Here is a 14106-nt window from a genome sequence, read left to right on the forward strand (position 1 = left end):
TAGCAGCAGACCTGCTGTGGAAACAGCTCTCATACACTTTAAAGGATAATTCTACTCTATTAGATCTGGGGTCCTATTTTCATAGTTTTGCCCATCGGTTCTATATATGTGTCAAAATCATTCATTTCCAATTTTTACTTATAGCTTTTTTTGTCATTTTATTGACAAAACGATTATCTGGTAAATCAAGAACATAATAGTCGAGGATGAAAATAATTGTTAGTTGCAGCGCAAGTTTGTTGTCTACAAGGTATTAAGCAGTCCCTCCAGGATTTCGCGGCCTTTTTTTGAGATTGTTGCGGTCCAAAATGCCTGATTTCGCGGGAGCTTTTGTAAAAAATTTCGAAAAAGTTGCAATGTATTTTGTATGTTTGTTGCAATGAAGTTGCAGGAGACAGTGAAAGTTTTTGGGGAGAATAAAACTATCCTGTGCTATGTTTTCCTAGTAACCTTACCAAAAAGGCTCAGGATGCTGCAAATGTTGGTATAATATGAAAATGACTGGTGGATTTAAGACAAAAAAATAATAATTTATTGAATGAATCAAATTTGAAAATATCTATCAGTGGCTTGTTGATCTTTACATTGTTAGTTCATTTCGATAAAGTACTGACTTTGACTTATCATTGCACTTAAAATAACGAGCGTAGCTGTTCTCAATTTAGGTTATCGTGTCGTCTCATCTCCTTTTTCTCCTGCATCCACCGTGTGTGTTGTTTGTGTGTGTGTCTGTGTGTGTGTTGTTTGTGTGTCTGTCTGTGTGTGTGTCTGTGTTTGTGTTTGTGTGTGTGCAAGCGTCAGTTGCGGAGGGAACGGAGCAGTAGCCCCACCCGCTGTAGAGAGCCAACAGCCAGGATTGAAACGGCAACAACTTCAGCGACTTTTAAATCGTTAATGTCTAAATCGTTGCACGTCTTGCAAAACAGTTTACCCCCGCTTTCGTAAAGAACATCTGGAAACTGTTTTTCACGGTCCTTTGCTATTATTTTTGTAGGTAAATGTGAGACGTTGGCAGCACACATGTCTGCTGCGCATGCTGCTGCATCTTCTGAACAAAACAAGGAAGTGAGTTTGCTGACGTATGACGACGCTTTACAAGAGACCGCGATGATTGGTCAAAGTTGCAGAAAAGTTGCGGTGATTGGTCAAAATTGCGAGTCGCACCAAAGTCGCGGTGATTGGTTAAATTCGCGTGAATTGGCGCGATCGCGACATCGCGAAATCCTGGAGGGACTGATTAAGCTGTACCCTCTTCATTATCTGATATTTCTTCAGTCAGAGTTGGAAGTCTTCTGCTGGTAACAAAATTACACATTAAAGAATTTGAGGGAGAACTCATTATTGAAAAGTAAAATTAATTAGGGTTGTCAAAATAACGCGTTCATTTCGATTAATTAATCTGAGAAAAAATAACGTGTTAAAAAAAATAACGCAGATCCATTCCATATTGACGTTTGACCCGGAGCCGTTCTAGCCACCATTCGACTGTAAAATGAAGGAGGGAGACGAGAACGTGCTGCCTGGATCATTGATTGGAACATTTAGCTACTTGTTACTTCTTCCTGCCAAAAACCAAAATCTGGTGCCCCTGATATGTCTGCTCTCTGAAACGGACGATACAGGCTACACAAACACCGGTGCAACGCTAGTTAACACTATACTCGACAGCAGCTAACGTTAGCCTACCGCTAGCTAGTAGCTGGATTAAACACTGTTAAAATGCTGACAGCTAACGCTAAACGGTGTAAAGTTTGACTGTGTTTTGCAGAGATAGGAGTAATTCACACATGGGCAAGTCGCAAGCAAGTCTCAAGTCTTAACCTTCAAGTCTCAAGCAAGTCCAAGTCATTTTTTGTGACAATCAAGCAAGTCAAGTCATAGCTTTGGTCAAGCAAGTCACAAGTCCAGTCATACAAAAGTTTCCATTTTTAAACAAGCTAAAGACAGTGATTATGAACTGCTGGAGTTTTATTTGCATTTTTTACTCAAAAGACATTGCGTCCACATACATCTGAAGAGTTTAAATTAACACAGATAAAAAAAATCACAGCCTAAAACTGATATTAGGCCAACAATAAATCAACATTGTTCAATATGTCAAAAAAGAACTTTAGGACAGCGGCCGACACCAACACACACGCCATAATAAAGCCAGGAGAGCGCCACTTCTCACAAACAGGCCTACAGATAGGATTGGAGATGAAAAGTTTAACTGGCACGTAACCGCGATCAGCTTCGTGGGAAATTAAGAATCAATGCCACCAACATAACCAATCACACTATGACAGACGCTCCACAACTGCAGTGTTTAATTTTAGATTAACGTAAAAAGTTACTGGTCTGCCGCCGTGCGCCGCGTCATCATATTAACGGTTCCTGCTCATGCAATAGCACTAAAATCGTAAACTTAACTCGTCCTCAATATCAGAAGGAAAAAATATATTTATTAAACAGAAAATCAAGTCATTTCAAGTCATTTGACTCAAGTCTAAGTCAAGTCTCAAGTCATGAATATCAAGTCGAGTCTTTTATGAATGTTAATCAAGCAAGTCTCAAGTCCTAAAATTTGCGACTGGAGTCTAACTCGAGTCAAGTCAAAACAACACAGACAGTTCATTGAAACTGGGAAACTACCGCCTCGTGGTGCATTTGAAGTTATTGTAAATGTCCATTTCCCATCTGGTGGTTGTTTTTGTCGTCAACAGCAATTTACTAGTGAAATAAGTTATAGTTATAGATTATTATCAAATCATTTAATTTTGACCATATGGCCTTAGCAATAAACAAGCCCTTCTTTAATGTTGCCGACTGTTGTTTATCCCTTCTTTTTTCTTTTCTTTTTTTACTTTCTTAAAAAGTATCGGTTCAGGCACCGTTAATTATGTATGCGATTAATTTCGATTAATTAATCACAGAGTATGTAATTAATTCGATTACATTTTTTAATCGATTGGCAGCCCTAAAATTAATTTATAATTGAGGTCCTCCATGGATGGCAGTTGCGTCCTGGTTTTCACCACTCTCTGTTGAAGCCTTACGGTTGAGGGCGGTTCAGCTGCCGAACCAGGCGGTGATGCAGCCAGTCTGAATTCTCTCGATGGTGCAACCTGTGGTAGAAGTTGCCCGGAGTCCATGTGGAACCTCCTCAGCCTGCGGAGGAAGAAGAACCGCTATCCTGCGGTCTTTGTGATGGTGTCAGCGTGGTGAGTCTAGGTCAGGTCCTCGCTGATGTGAAACCCAAAGGAACCTGAAGCTGCTGACTCTCTCCACCTTAGTCCCATTGATGGTGATGGGGGCGTGTCCTTTAATGTTGATCAATGAGATTTTGTTGTGTTCCAAGATCTCTGCAATTACTTTAATGACTAAAACATAATCACATAATCGCAACTGGGAGAAAGCCTAACATGTCCCTCCCCTTTCGCTATCTTTGCTGTCTTTTTGAAACAACATCGTTGCTACATACAGGGATTAGCACCGCCCAGGTGGAGAGTTTTTTTTCCCTATCCCAGAATAGATAAGGGGTGCAGCCAGACCATGGTCTGGCAATGGGAGACTAAGTATGCGACAAGCTTATCAAATCAATGTCACACAGCGTCTAAAACCCCTCCCACTACACGTTTCCAACTTTTGCAATTAGGGGGGCTGCGTTTGTGAAGTCAGGTGTGTGAAGGTGTAAATGTAAGCACGGTTGAACTTTGCTCTCTCTGTCTCTCTTTTTTACTCTTCACACAACTACTTCTGTCAGTTTAGGGTGTACAACTAAGTGCTATGCCTTGAATGTGTTTGAGTAGAGACTGTTCAAGTATTTTCCCATTAGCCCCATTTTGTACGATTCATGGTGTCTCGCCCCTCTCTATCACTTCAGGCTTTTTCCCCACCTAAAGGCCTTTTTCTGTGTTTGGATAGTTCTTTGCTGTTACTTCCTCACAGGAAATGTCAGGTGGTCCCTCCATTGGAACAGATGTAAAACATTCTCAAGCCCTATGCAAGAACTAAAATTCACATTGTACAACTAATAAATCACCCTGACATATTCCTTTTTACATTTTCATTTGTTAGCTCAAAATGCAATCTGGTTGTAATCATTGTAATCAATTAAGTTAGCTATGACATTTGTTGACATTTCACATTTTTGTAACGACCAATGACAGAGCGCAGCATTGAGAAGGAGAGACAGAACACTGTAGGGAGGGATGTTTCCATAGAGGAGATTTACACATTTGATCAAGCCTTCTATAATTACAAAGAGATTATACACTTATGTAAACAGATGCTTAGAGGAAAGACATCATTATGGAATGCATAATAGTTTATTGTGCTAGTTTCTAAATGATGTATGATGTATCAAAATACTCATCCAGAGAAGCAGCATCAATTAAGACTGACCATGAAGGTTCTTCCTGTGCAAAATTAACCTTTTTATCTCCAAACCTAGTTTTCATTTAGGAAAAATTTATGTATTTGTTGTGCTCAGTCAGCTAAAACAAGCAGCTATATTAATTAAAAAGTCATTTTTGGCTTGCCGTTGCAGGCAGCAATTTTATAATCTCAATCTCATAACTATTGACAGCATTTGTCTTTAGTAGCATCAGCTAACAATGTTGTAGGTAACAACAAAAGCAACATATACCTCGAGGTGAAACTTGAATAGAAGTTATAAATGAAGTATACAGGAGGAAATGCTCATGTTTCATGTCAAAAGAAGACTGCAACACACTGCAGGTTTTATTTAGAAAAGGACGACCATGTCTCTTTTCCATTCTGTCTTATCTCTGACATCATCCTGATGCTCCCCCCATCCCCTGGAGTACTGTCACTGCACACACACATGCACACACACACACGCACACTCGCACACAACCACACACCAAACAGAGAGAGACACACACACACACATATACACACACACACAGACACACACACATACACAGACAGAGACACACTTCTTCAAAATGGAAGGGGACTGCGAAAATCGTGACTTAGCACACACACACACACACACACACACACACACACACACACACACACACACACACACACACACTCAAACACTAGCATCGTGACTGTGGCAGCCGAGTCCCCGTCAGCACAGACACCCGCACACATTCATTAGCTTGTTAAAGTGGGTGTGTGTGAATGGTTTTGTCTGATTGCTGTAGAAGTTCTCGAGTTTAAACTCCGTCCCAGATGAAGATGATCCTCTCTTCAGGCTGACATCATGCATCTGCCTCCATATTCATGAAATACTTCAGAAAGCTGATTTCTAACATAAGATGGCACCTCCTGTCTGACATGGTACAGATTTATTGGAAGCCAAACAGTGATCAGCTGTTATAAATGATAATGAGTTGTAATAAACTACACTATCTAACAAGTCATTGTGCTGTTAAATACTGCCTCCTGATGGTCAAAGACCCAATTTCTTTTCATTTATTAACCTTCACATTGCTTACTTGTAAGTTGTACCAAAAAAAAGTCTCAAATTTGCAGCTATACCATGTTGTATGTTTTGTTTAGACTATTACTCTTAATTTCTGTCTTAGACTTAGACTAGACTTCTCTTTATTGATCCCTTTGGGATGACTCCCGCAAGGAAATTAGATTTCCAGCAGCAGATTTTAGCATCTTACAAAACACTCTTTAAATAGAAAAAAGATAGAAAAAATACAGTATAAGAATAACAATAAACTTTTAGCTAAATATTTTTACAAAAATAAACAAACAGTAAAACAACAATAAACTACAGATAAATAAATATAGATATATAGGTATATAGGACTGTGTATGGTATTGTGTAATTATACAGTTAATAAATAAATGACATTTAGCATAAATTAGCAGTTAAGAGCAGTTAGAGTGTCCAGGTATGTATGTGAGTAGATTATTAATAATTTATTGCACAGTGTTCTGTTCTGTCCTCTTTACCCTATTTCCTCCTCCCCCCGAGTGAGGAGTTGTACAGTATGACGGCATGAGGGACAAAGGTTCTTGAGTCTGTTGGTCCTACACTTGGGAAGGAGCAGCCTTCCACTGAACAGGACTTGTTTGCGTATCTTAGAACATGATTGACATCTTACATTAGACATCAACAGTTAATGAGGTTTTCACTAAGCTGATAGGACACTATTAGCAATATCGATACATCGATACATTTTCCGCACAATACAGACGCAAACTCTTCTGTGTAGTAGTGGTTGTCAATAGTATTGACATGTGCTTTGTGCCCTGCAGGAGAAGCCAGAGCGTGGGCCATGAACCTCTGAGGAGACAGGGCTCCTCCACAACCAGCCGCCCCCCTCAGCCCCTCTCTGCCCAGGCCATCAAACACATCTGGGTCCGAACGGCTCTCTTCGAGAAAGTTCTGGACAAGATAGTTCAGTACATTGTGGACAACTCCAGGTGATTTGTTTTATTCTTCGCTCCCAGCAGTGACTCACAGCACCCCGCTCCAGGCTTTGCCGTAGCTGAATGATGAACAGTCCCTTGAATTACCTATTTAGTGTTCATTCTTCTCCTGTGTTCTCCACTGTGTGCTTCAACAAGCTGTCCGCATTCGGTGCGTCAGCCAGAGTGGAATGATGCACTTCACTGATCAAAGCCTCAAACATGAAGTGCAATGATGAGCTTCACAGACATATGACAATGTGATTCACACTTATAAAGGAGAAAAAAAATCCACCTATAAACTTGAGTAATGCTGTTTGATGTTGTGGTTTCAGACATCAGGTTCAGACAATTGCAGTGTAGTTCATCTAATGTGATGAAGCATCCATGGTAAATGTCAAGGTCTCTGTCAGTCTCTCAGAAACAAAGAGCAAGTGTTCAACAGTCACACAGTAGCACATTTCTCAACAAACAGCAACCTCAATAGACCTGCAGCCTGAATTGTGAAGCAAGATGAAATAAGTCTGGCTCTCACGGGGGTTACATGGCTTCACTGAGCCTAGCGTTAGTGATCCGAATAATCTAATCATGATTATAAACTGGCTGTTGACTCTGGGTTTTCCTATCCTGATATATGTGCGTTCAAATGAAAGAGGAAGACTTCTTAGTTACAAGGCAGTCACATGCAACATTAGCAGAAGCACAAGTGAAAAAAAATGGGATGAGATGAAATGATACCCGCATGAAATTTCGGTTACTGTAGCAGCAGATTACGAAAGTTTAAGTAATACTTTGCTGATTTTAAACCAGTTGAGTGTCATCTTTGTGTGGGCAGTGTGTTTAGATAAGCGGTGTTTGGCTTCACTTCGTGGCGTCAGTGCACAGAGTCCAAGGAGGTCCACCGAGATCCGCTGGATGACGTGAAACGACACGTTTTTGAATGTGGTTATATTCAAGATGTTAGAGTTAATATTCAAGATGTTCATTAGTCTAGAGTGAGTATGAAAAATAAATGGATTGTCCACAGACAACTCATTTACTGTCTGTAGTGACATTTTGGTGCTTTGATGAACAAGTAATATGTGCCACAGCAGAAAGGAGAACGATAGTAAACTATAGGCAATAGTTTACTTTAAATGTCTTATTATAACCTTATTCAGTCTAAAATAATTATGAATCTCAAAGTTGCTACATCCAGAGTTGCAGCGATAGAATAAAAGTGCGAAACATCTGCACTGCACTCAGGAGTCCTGTCGGGAATTAAAATAAACTTAGCGCTAATAATTTGCAGCTATAATAGTAATTATTAAGTTAGTTTGGTCCGAACCGGATGCTCTGTCCATTAATTTTACAGTCAATGGGTAAAAGCCTAAAGATAGCTGGCTAAATTACTAATCTTGCTTTGTGACACAGGTCCCAGGACGCAATGCACTACACAATTAGTTCTAAGCGAGGGATGCCAATTATGATACTAAACATCTATCATCCAGAGCTAAATTATATTTGTTTTAAGCTATGGAAAGAAGCTAATGCTGCCCTTTTCTTTGGATATTATTAAAAGGCTTTCTGGGAAATGAAGTATGTGCAGATATTTGGGGGGGGAAAGATTTACCCACACATACATGCACATAGGCTGGAAATACACACACGCACACACAGGACCACACAGATGTCCAGTGATGGTGCTGCCAGCATTAAGGGCAGTTAGGCGTTTGGTGCCTTGCTCAAGCGCGCCTATCTAGCTACCAGCCCACTGGACATGAACCGGCCACCCTCTGGTTCCCAAGTCAAGTCCCTACTGAAGACATTTGATGTTTTCCTTTGATTTACTTTTTGCTGTGTGTTTATCCCTGCAGTAAATACTATGAGAGGGAAGCTCTGATGCATGACTTAGTCTTCGGGCCCATCTTGGCAGTCTTACTGGGTGAGTATATCACACTGTGCTTTAGTTGCAAAATGTCCCAGAGGCCAGTAACATAAAGTAATGAAGTACAAAAGAGTAACAAAGATTTCTGTATTCATGTAAAATCAAGACAGATTAAGAATTAGAAAGTCATTTCAGAAATTGAAAAAATTGAAAAAACATAAATTCAACCCTTCTGAGAGCAGACATGTCCGAGCCACCTCCACTGACAGTGTGGCAGCAGGAGCTCTGGAGGCTGACAGCAGGCAGGAGGCTGAGGCAGCGTTTACTAAGCAGAGAAACCGAAACACACATGCAGTGAGCCAGGAAAAGACAACAAAGAGCTTAGCTGACTAAACCAGAAGACAACACGAACAGTGTGACAAAATAAACACTATATCCACACTGACTAAAGAGGTAACGAAGTGCAGAGGAGGCAGATAACAGCTAACAAGGGCTAATGAGGGAATCCGCAACAGGAACAGCTGGGACAACACCATCTGCACTTAAACTGGAATTACATATAGGATTATTGGTGATATATATATATATATATATATATATATATATATATATATATATATATATATATATATATATATATATATATATATATATATATATATATATATTATTTTCCCAATGACTTGCACTTCCTGTAACTTAAAGGATATGCCTGGTGATATTTTATATCTTTTTGTATTGTCAATAAATCTCATGAAAAGACCCAAGCCAACAATGAATAGCTCTACTAGCTAACTAAGTGTTGTCTATGTATCAAAACCTTATATATCTTATCTGGGCCGTAGAGCTCCATTGTTGCCCATAAACTATTAAAAACACATCATTGAGCCACACTGTTGTTTATTTTTGGCTCCATCCCACATACACCATCCTGCTGCCCCAAATAATCGCAGTAGTGCACTAAATGTGGATTAATCCATGGATGAAAATAGTCCCCAGCAAATGCACTTTTTTCTCCTGTTTGAGTAACGTTTGGTAAAAACTGTCCGGCTGTTTTAGGAAATTACTGAGCCTATTTTTAAATGGATGTATGTATTTGTGAGCTGTTTGTGAAGATTAAAGTCTGTGTCGGGAAGTCAGAAAGTATTGAGAGTATAGTTGGTTTTCGTCTTTACACAATACACAATAGGCTACAAACTGCCTGGTAATTTAACATGTTTTAGACACTCCAAGTCAGTCATTTTGGACAGCAGAAATAAAAAAAACAGTACTACTGTAGATTGTGGTCGGTCAGATTAGATCCAGTTAGTAAACTTACTTTGCTATCAAAGAACACGATTCTCCGCTCAGATCTGGTTTTATCAATTCCTGTGTAAATACATTATAAGTGCATTTAAATAATGATTTAATCAAAGTCAAAGTCTCTTTATTAGTCTCCCTAAGAAGAAATTTGTTTTGGACAGAGAGAAATTGCTGCAAGAGTAACTCTTCACAGATCAACAACACACATCAAACACAGGGTTAAAACAGTTAGACATTGAACATGTAGGCTTATTAATGCCAAGTCTTATATCAAGGAAACATTTTCATTACATTATAAAAGACTGAGATCTTCTTCCTTTTGAAATACCTTAAGTATATATTCACCTCAGCTAAGCACTGAAGTAAACTTTCAAAAGGTTTAAATTGAAGTTTCTGCCAAATGGATCTGTTAATGGGTCTGCATGTGTGTGTGCTGTGTTCTCAGTTGGGCCCTGTGCTCTGGAATACACCAAACTCAAGACGTCAGATCATTTCTGGACTGACCCTTCAGCCAACGAGCTAGTTCAGCGCCACCGCATCCACGGGGCCCACCGGGGCCAGGACACATCGGCCGGCCGCCGGCCTGCTCTGGGGGTGAGTGTGGAGGCTGCTTTAGATCAGCTGCTTCAGTGCTAAGGATGTGTTTGTGTATGGTGGTGGGAAGACGTGATCACTGGGGTTGTGTGGGATGGGAGTTGTTGTAAAAGTTATTAGTTGGACAAGTTTGCTGTTAAAAATATTATCTCTTCTAGATTCGCAAGAGGCAGTCCAGTGGCAGCATGTCAGATGACAGGTTTGCTGCATCAGCAAGGGAGTATGTGGAGTCTCTTCACCAAAACTCCAGAACACACCTTCTCTACGGCAAAAACAACGTCCTGGTGCAACCGGTACGACTGCACATTTTCACTTTTTGACCAGCTTTTATATACAGTACCTTTTAATATTCTGTCTGACTATCTACTAGAACTAAACTTCAAATTGTATTTCACCAATAATCCTACCGAACCAGCACCTGACGCATACACCTGGAATATCTGTGCTGCATTTGACATTTGTGCCAAAGGGTCTGTAGATAGGTTGACATTTGACAGACATATCTCAAAATATGGACAAATTAAGTAAATTATGTTTTTTATTTTGTTATTTAGGTGAACCAACTCTTTAATGTATGTTTATGAGGAAGAGAAATTCTTGTACAACTTTCTGACTTAATATTCAACATTTTGTATTTATTTTCAAATGTTCCATCATGTTTTTCAAGAGAGTAAAAATGTAAAAGCACAATATTACCAAAGTAAGTGCAAGCAGTAAAGTAACATCCAGCACACCAGAGTCAATCCAGCAGTGTGCACAATTCTGGTGAAGTAGCAGGTTTATGTAGTTTTAACTGTATGTGATGGTTGTGTTATTGAACCAAGATGTTAAGTTACTCACCAGCCATTTACCCATCAGAAGATAACTATCAAAGCAGTGATATCCTGCAGTTAAACTATATGATCATATAAGACGTGTATGTACTGTTGCTGTGACATCGCTCACAGGGATCTGTAAATTCACACATTGATTAAATGTGGGTTACAGCTACACTCTGCGCTCCTAGCTCCTAGCTCCTAGCTCCTAGCTGTCTATCTTGACTTTATGTACATTTTTGGTATAACCTTTTCTGATGTAAATTCTGTTCAGATGGGGATGTGCTGCTGTGGAAGCCCTGAAGCTACTGTTGCTCTGGGATAAAGGCAGAAATCCAACTTGGAAGCCTACGTACATGCAGTACAGCACATTGAACCCACTCAGCTGGTGTACAGATCAATTGCAAATCATGGTTATTTTCATCCATTATTGTGCTGAACACACACAGACACACCGTGTTTTGTATGTGTGATCTTTGAAATGAAAGCTATCTTTCTCCTGCCTGTAATGTGCTCTGCACTGCCAAGTAGCTTCACCATGTTTGGCCTTGGTAATGTATAATGAGCACATATTTGCCTCCCACAACGCTCAGCCTTTGACAGAGCCACACTAACACTAGTGGCTGAGTGCACATACAGATTAATCCAGCACTCACTGCACGCTGCGCATGCAACTGTAAATGGGTCTGTATATGACTGTTCTCTCTGCTTCTCATATCACAAGATAGTTTCTGTTTATATACAATGTAACATCTAGAATGCATGCACAGTATTTAACAGCATCTCAGAACGTATCCTGTTTCAATATGATAAATCTATATTAGAGTATAGTAGACCACACTCAGAGGCCCTGAGGATGGTTTTTAATGATCTGATCTGAGGGTTATGTGCTTGTGCTGCCGTGAAGACACCATTGTTATTTCAATCTGATCAAAGATTCCTGATGAAGCAGATGTGTTTTTGAGTATTACATTCTCATAAATGTATAAGTTAGTAAATATGTTTCTAACTTAAACTTTGAATGTTGTTTATTCTGCCACAAATAATTAAAGTGTTTAAGAGAAATACTTCAAGAAATACTTCAAAATGTTGGGAACTGTGCTTAGTTGACTTTTAGGAGAAGATTGAAATCAATCTCATTTCAGAAGCTAATGAACATAGTTTACAAAATGTTGAACTAAGATTTGAAAGCAAGTTTTCAAGTGGTTAAACTGTTGTTTAGATAAAAATTGTTTAATCGAGGATGCAGCCTCAATGTTCTGCTCTCAGTCTTGTGCTTCTTCTAACCTGAAGTCTCACATTATTTCCTTTCTGCTTCCTCTTCCTTCTCCCACGGTAGAAGAAGGACATGGAGGTGTTGCGGGGCTACTTCTCACTCCACCAGGCTGGCGATAACCTCACCCTCAAGTGGACACCCAACAAGCTCATCAACGGCACTCTGGGAGACTGTGACCTGGAGAAGAGGTGGCCAAAACCCACCTACTATATATATATATAGATTATATTGAAATTGTCTAGTCAAGTCAACTTCGTTGTCAATTCTTCAATATGTGCCAGACATACAGAGCAATTTCTCTCAGAGCGTTTCTCTCCGACCCACAGTGCAATAAGGACACGTATAACAAGTATAAAATAAAAAGATAAGAAATATGTACAAATAAGATAAAGAAAGACAATTAAAAAAAGATTAGTAATATGTACAATACAGTAATACATTCTAAATAGTGCAAATGTCAGGCAAAATCAAACTGTGTCGTCTTTTTTATAAAGTTGCCGGTGCTGATCCTGATGGTGCTGGTGGGGGGGGTCCAGCATCCAGATTTCTTGGGGGGAGGGGAGGGAGAGAGGGGAGGTTGTTGAGCTTCCTGACAGCCTGGGGAATCTAACGCCTACTTGTGAATAAACCGCTGCGTCCTCATACCTAACCAACAAAATAGGTTGATTGCCAATGATTGCCCAAACAACCTAAATGTCTGTTCTATTTAACACCGTGACATGGCCACAAAATGAGTTTTAAAAAACATGAGCGCAACATGTGATTGCGCTGGCAGTTTTAGTCACGTGACCGTTTTGTTTAAGGTAACAGCCACAGTTCAAAACACGTAGTTAACTGTGTGAAACGGAACTTGTTAGGTTTAAGTAACTAAAATACTTAGGGTTAGGAAAACATCAGGTATTTGCTTAGAGTCACGTAAAACTACTAAAATGAGCACGTAACTACCTCACACTTACATCCGTAAAAATCGATTCATTTAAAATAAAAATTGACCTTTCGACTTTTGGTTTCACACGGGACACGAAGTCCAGTCTCCTGAGTAAAACATTTATTTGTTTGACCCATTCCATCCCCCGCCCCTCCAACCTGCCTTGTAACGCAGAGTTTGGCACTTGTATACTTTGTCACCTTTTTTCCTCATTTGCTCACATGATAATTACTATGGCCACTTGAGGTCGTCGCCTAACATCAAATGTAAATATGGATCTGCACAATCTGCCTATACCGTCATTTTCTGGGTGAGGACGGTCTGGAAAGAATTGTGCATTTATTGACACTTGCAGTGATTTGAAATGAGCAACTTCCTCTAAAGTTTCATTTTACACCTTGTCTTACCCTCTCTGCCAGTATCTACTGGGACTATGCACTGACCGTCCCGCTGCGCCAGATAGTCTGTATCCACTGTCACCAACGCCGTGAGTACACTGCTACTTTACCTCAATACCTCCACATTTAGTCATCTTTGCACACACAGTCAGATCACACTGCATCGATCACCTTATATTAAAAGCATTGTCATGAAGGGACAGTGTTTTCATAAGTTGTCATGTCAAAATATTGATTGCTTGTCTTGATAAAGTGTAAATTGGCTGTTAATGGGCAATGATGGTTTTCTTATTATTAAGTAGTAGTAGATAACTTTATTGTCCCCGTGGGGCAGTTGGGTTTGCGGCACAATTGCAAGGCACTTTATAACAACACATCAGACATAATACAAACAAATAATTATTATATCAGACACCGACAAACAAAAAAAATGAAGAATATACATCACACACTACAATACACTATACACCCTCGGGTATGGTCAGACCAGCTGGACGACTAGCTTATTCTGACTGATTTAAGGCTTTTATGGCTTGTGGTAC

At 39.7% G+C, this 14106-nt stretch overlaps 1 protein-coding gene across 3 annotated transcripts in view; it reads left to right on the forward strand.

Moving 5' to 3' along the window:
• The window catches only part of sgsm2 (small G protein signaling modulator 2), an 86931-nt gene that overhangs the window by 53321 nt on the left and 19504 nt on the right, over positions 1–14106 (forward strand). For all 3 annotated transcript variants that reach the window (XM_028573098.1, XM_028573099.1, XM_028573100.1), the window contains exons 5-10: positions 6232–6399; positions 8241–8308; positions 9999–10147; positions 10306–10440; positions 12302–12426; positions 13586–13653. In XM_028573098.1, coding sequence (XP_028428899.1) covers positions 6232–6399; positions 8241–8308; positions 9999–10147; positions 10306–10440; positions 12302–12426; positions 13586–13653 — 713 coding nt within the window. The remainder of the gene's footprint in view (positions 1–6231; positions 6400–8240; positions 8309–9998; positions 10148–10305; positions 10441–12301; positions 12427–13585; positions 13654–14106) is intronic.

Source organism: Perca flavescens, chromosome 3, assembly GCF_004354835.1.
Source record: "Perca flavescens isolate YP-PL-M2 chromosome 3, PFLA_1.0, whole genome shotgun sequence".
In the NCBI taxonomy this organism is placed as follows: domain Eukaryota; kingdom Metazoa; phylum Chordata; class Actinopteri; order Perciformes; family Percidae; genus Perca; species Perca flavescens.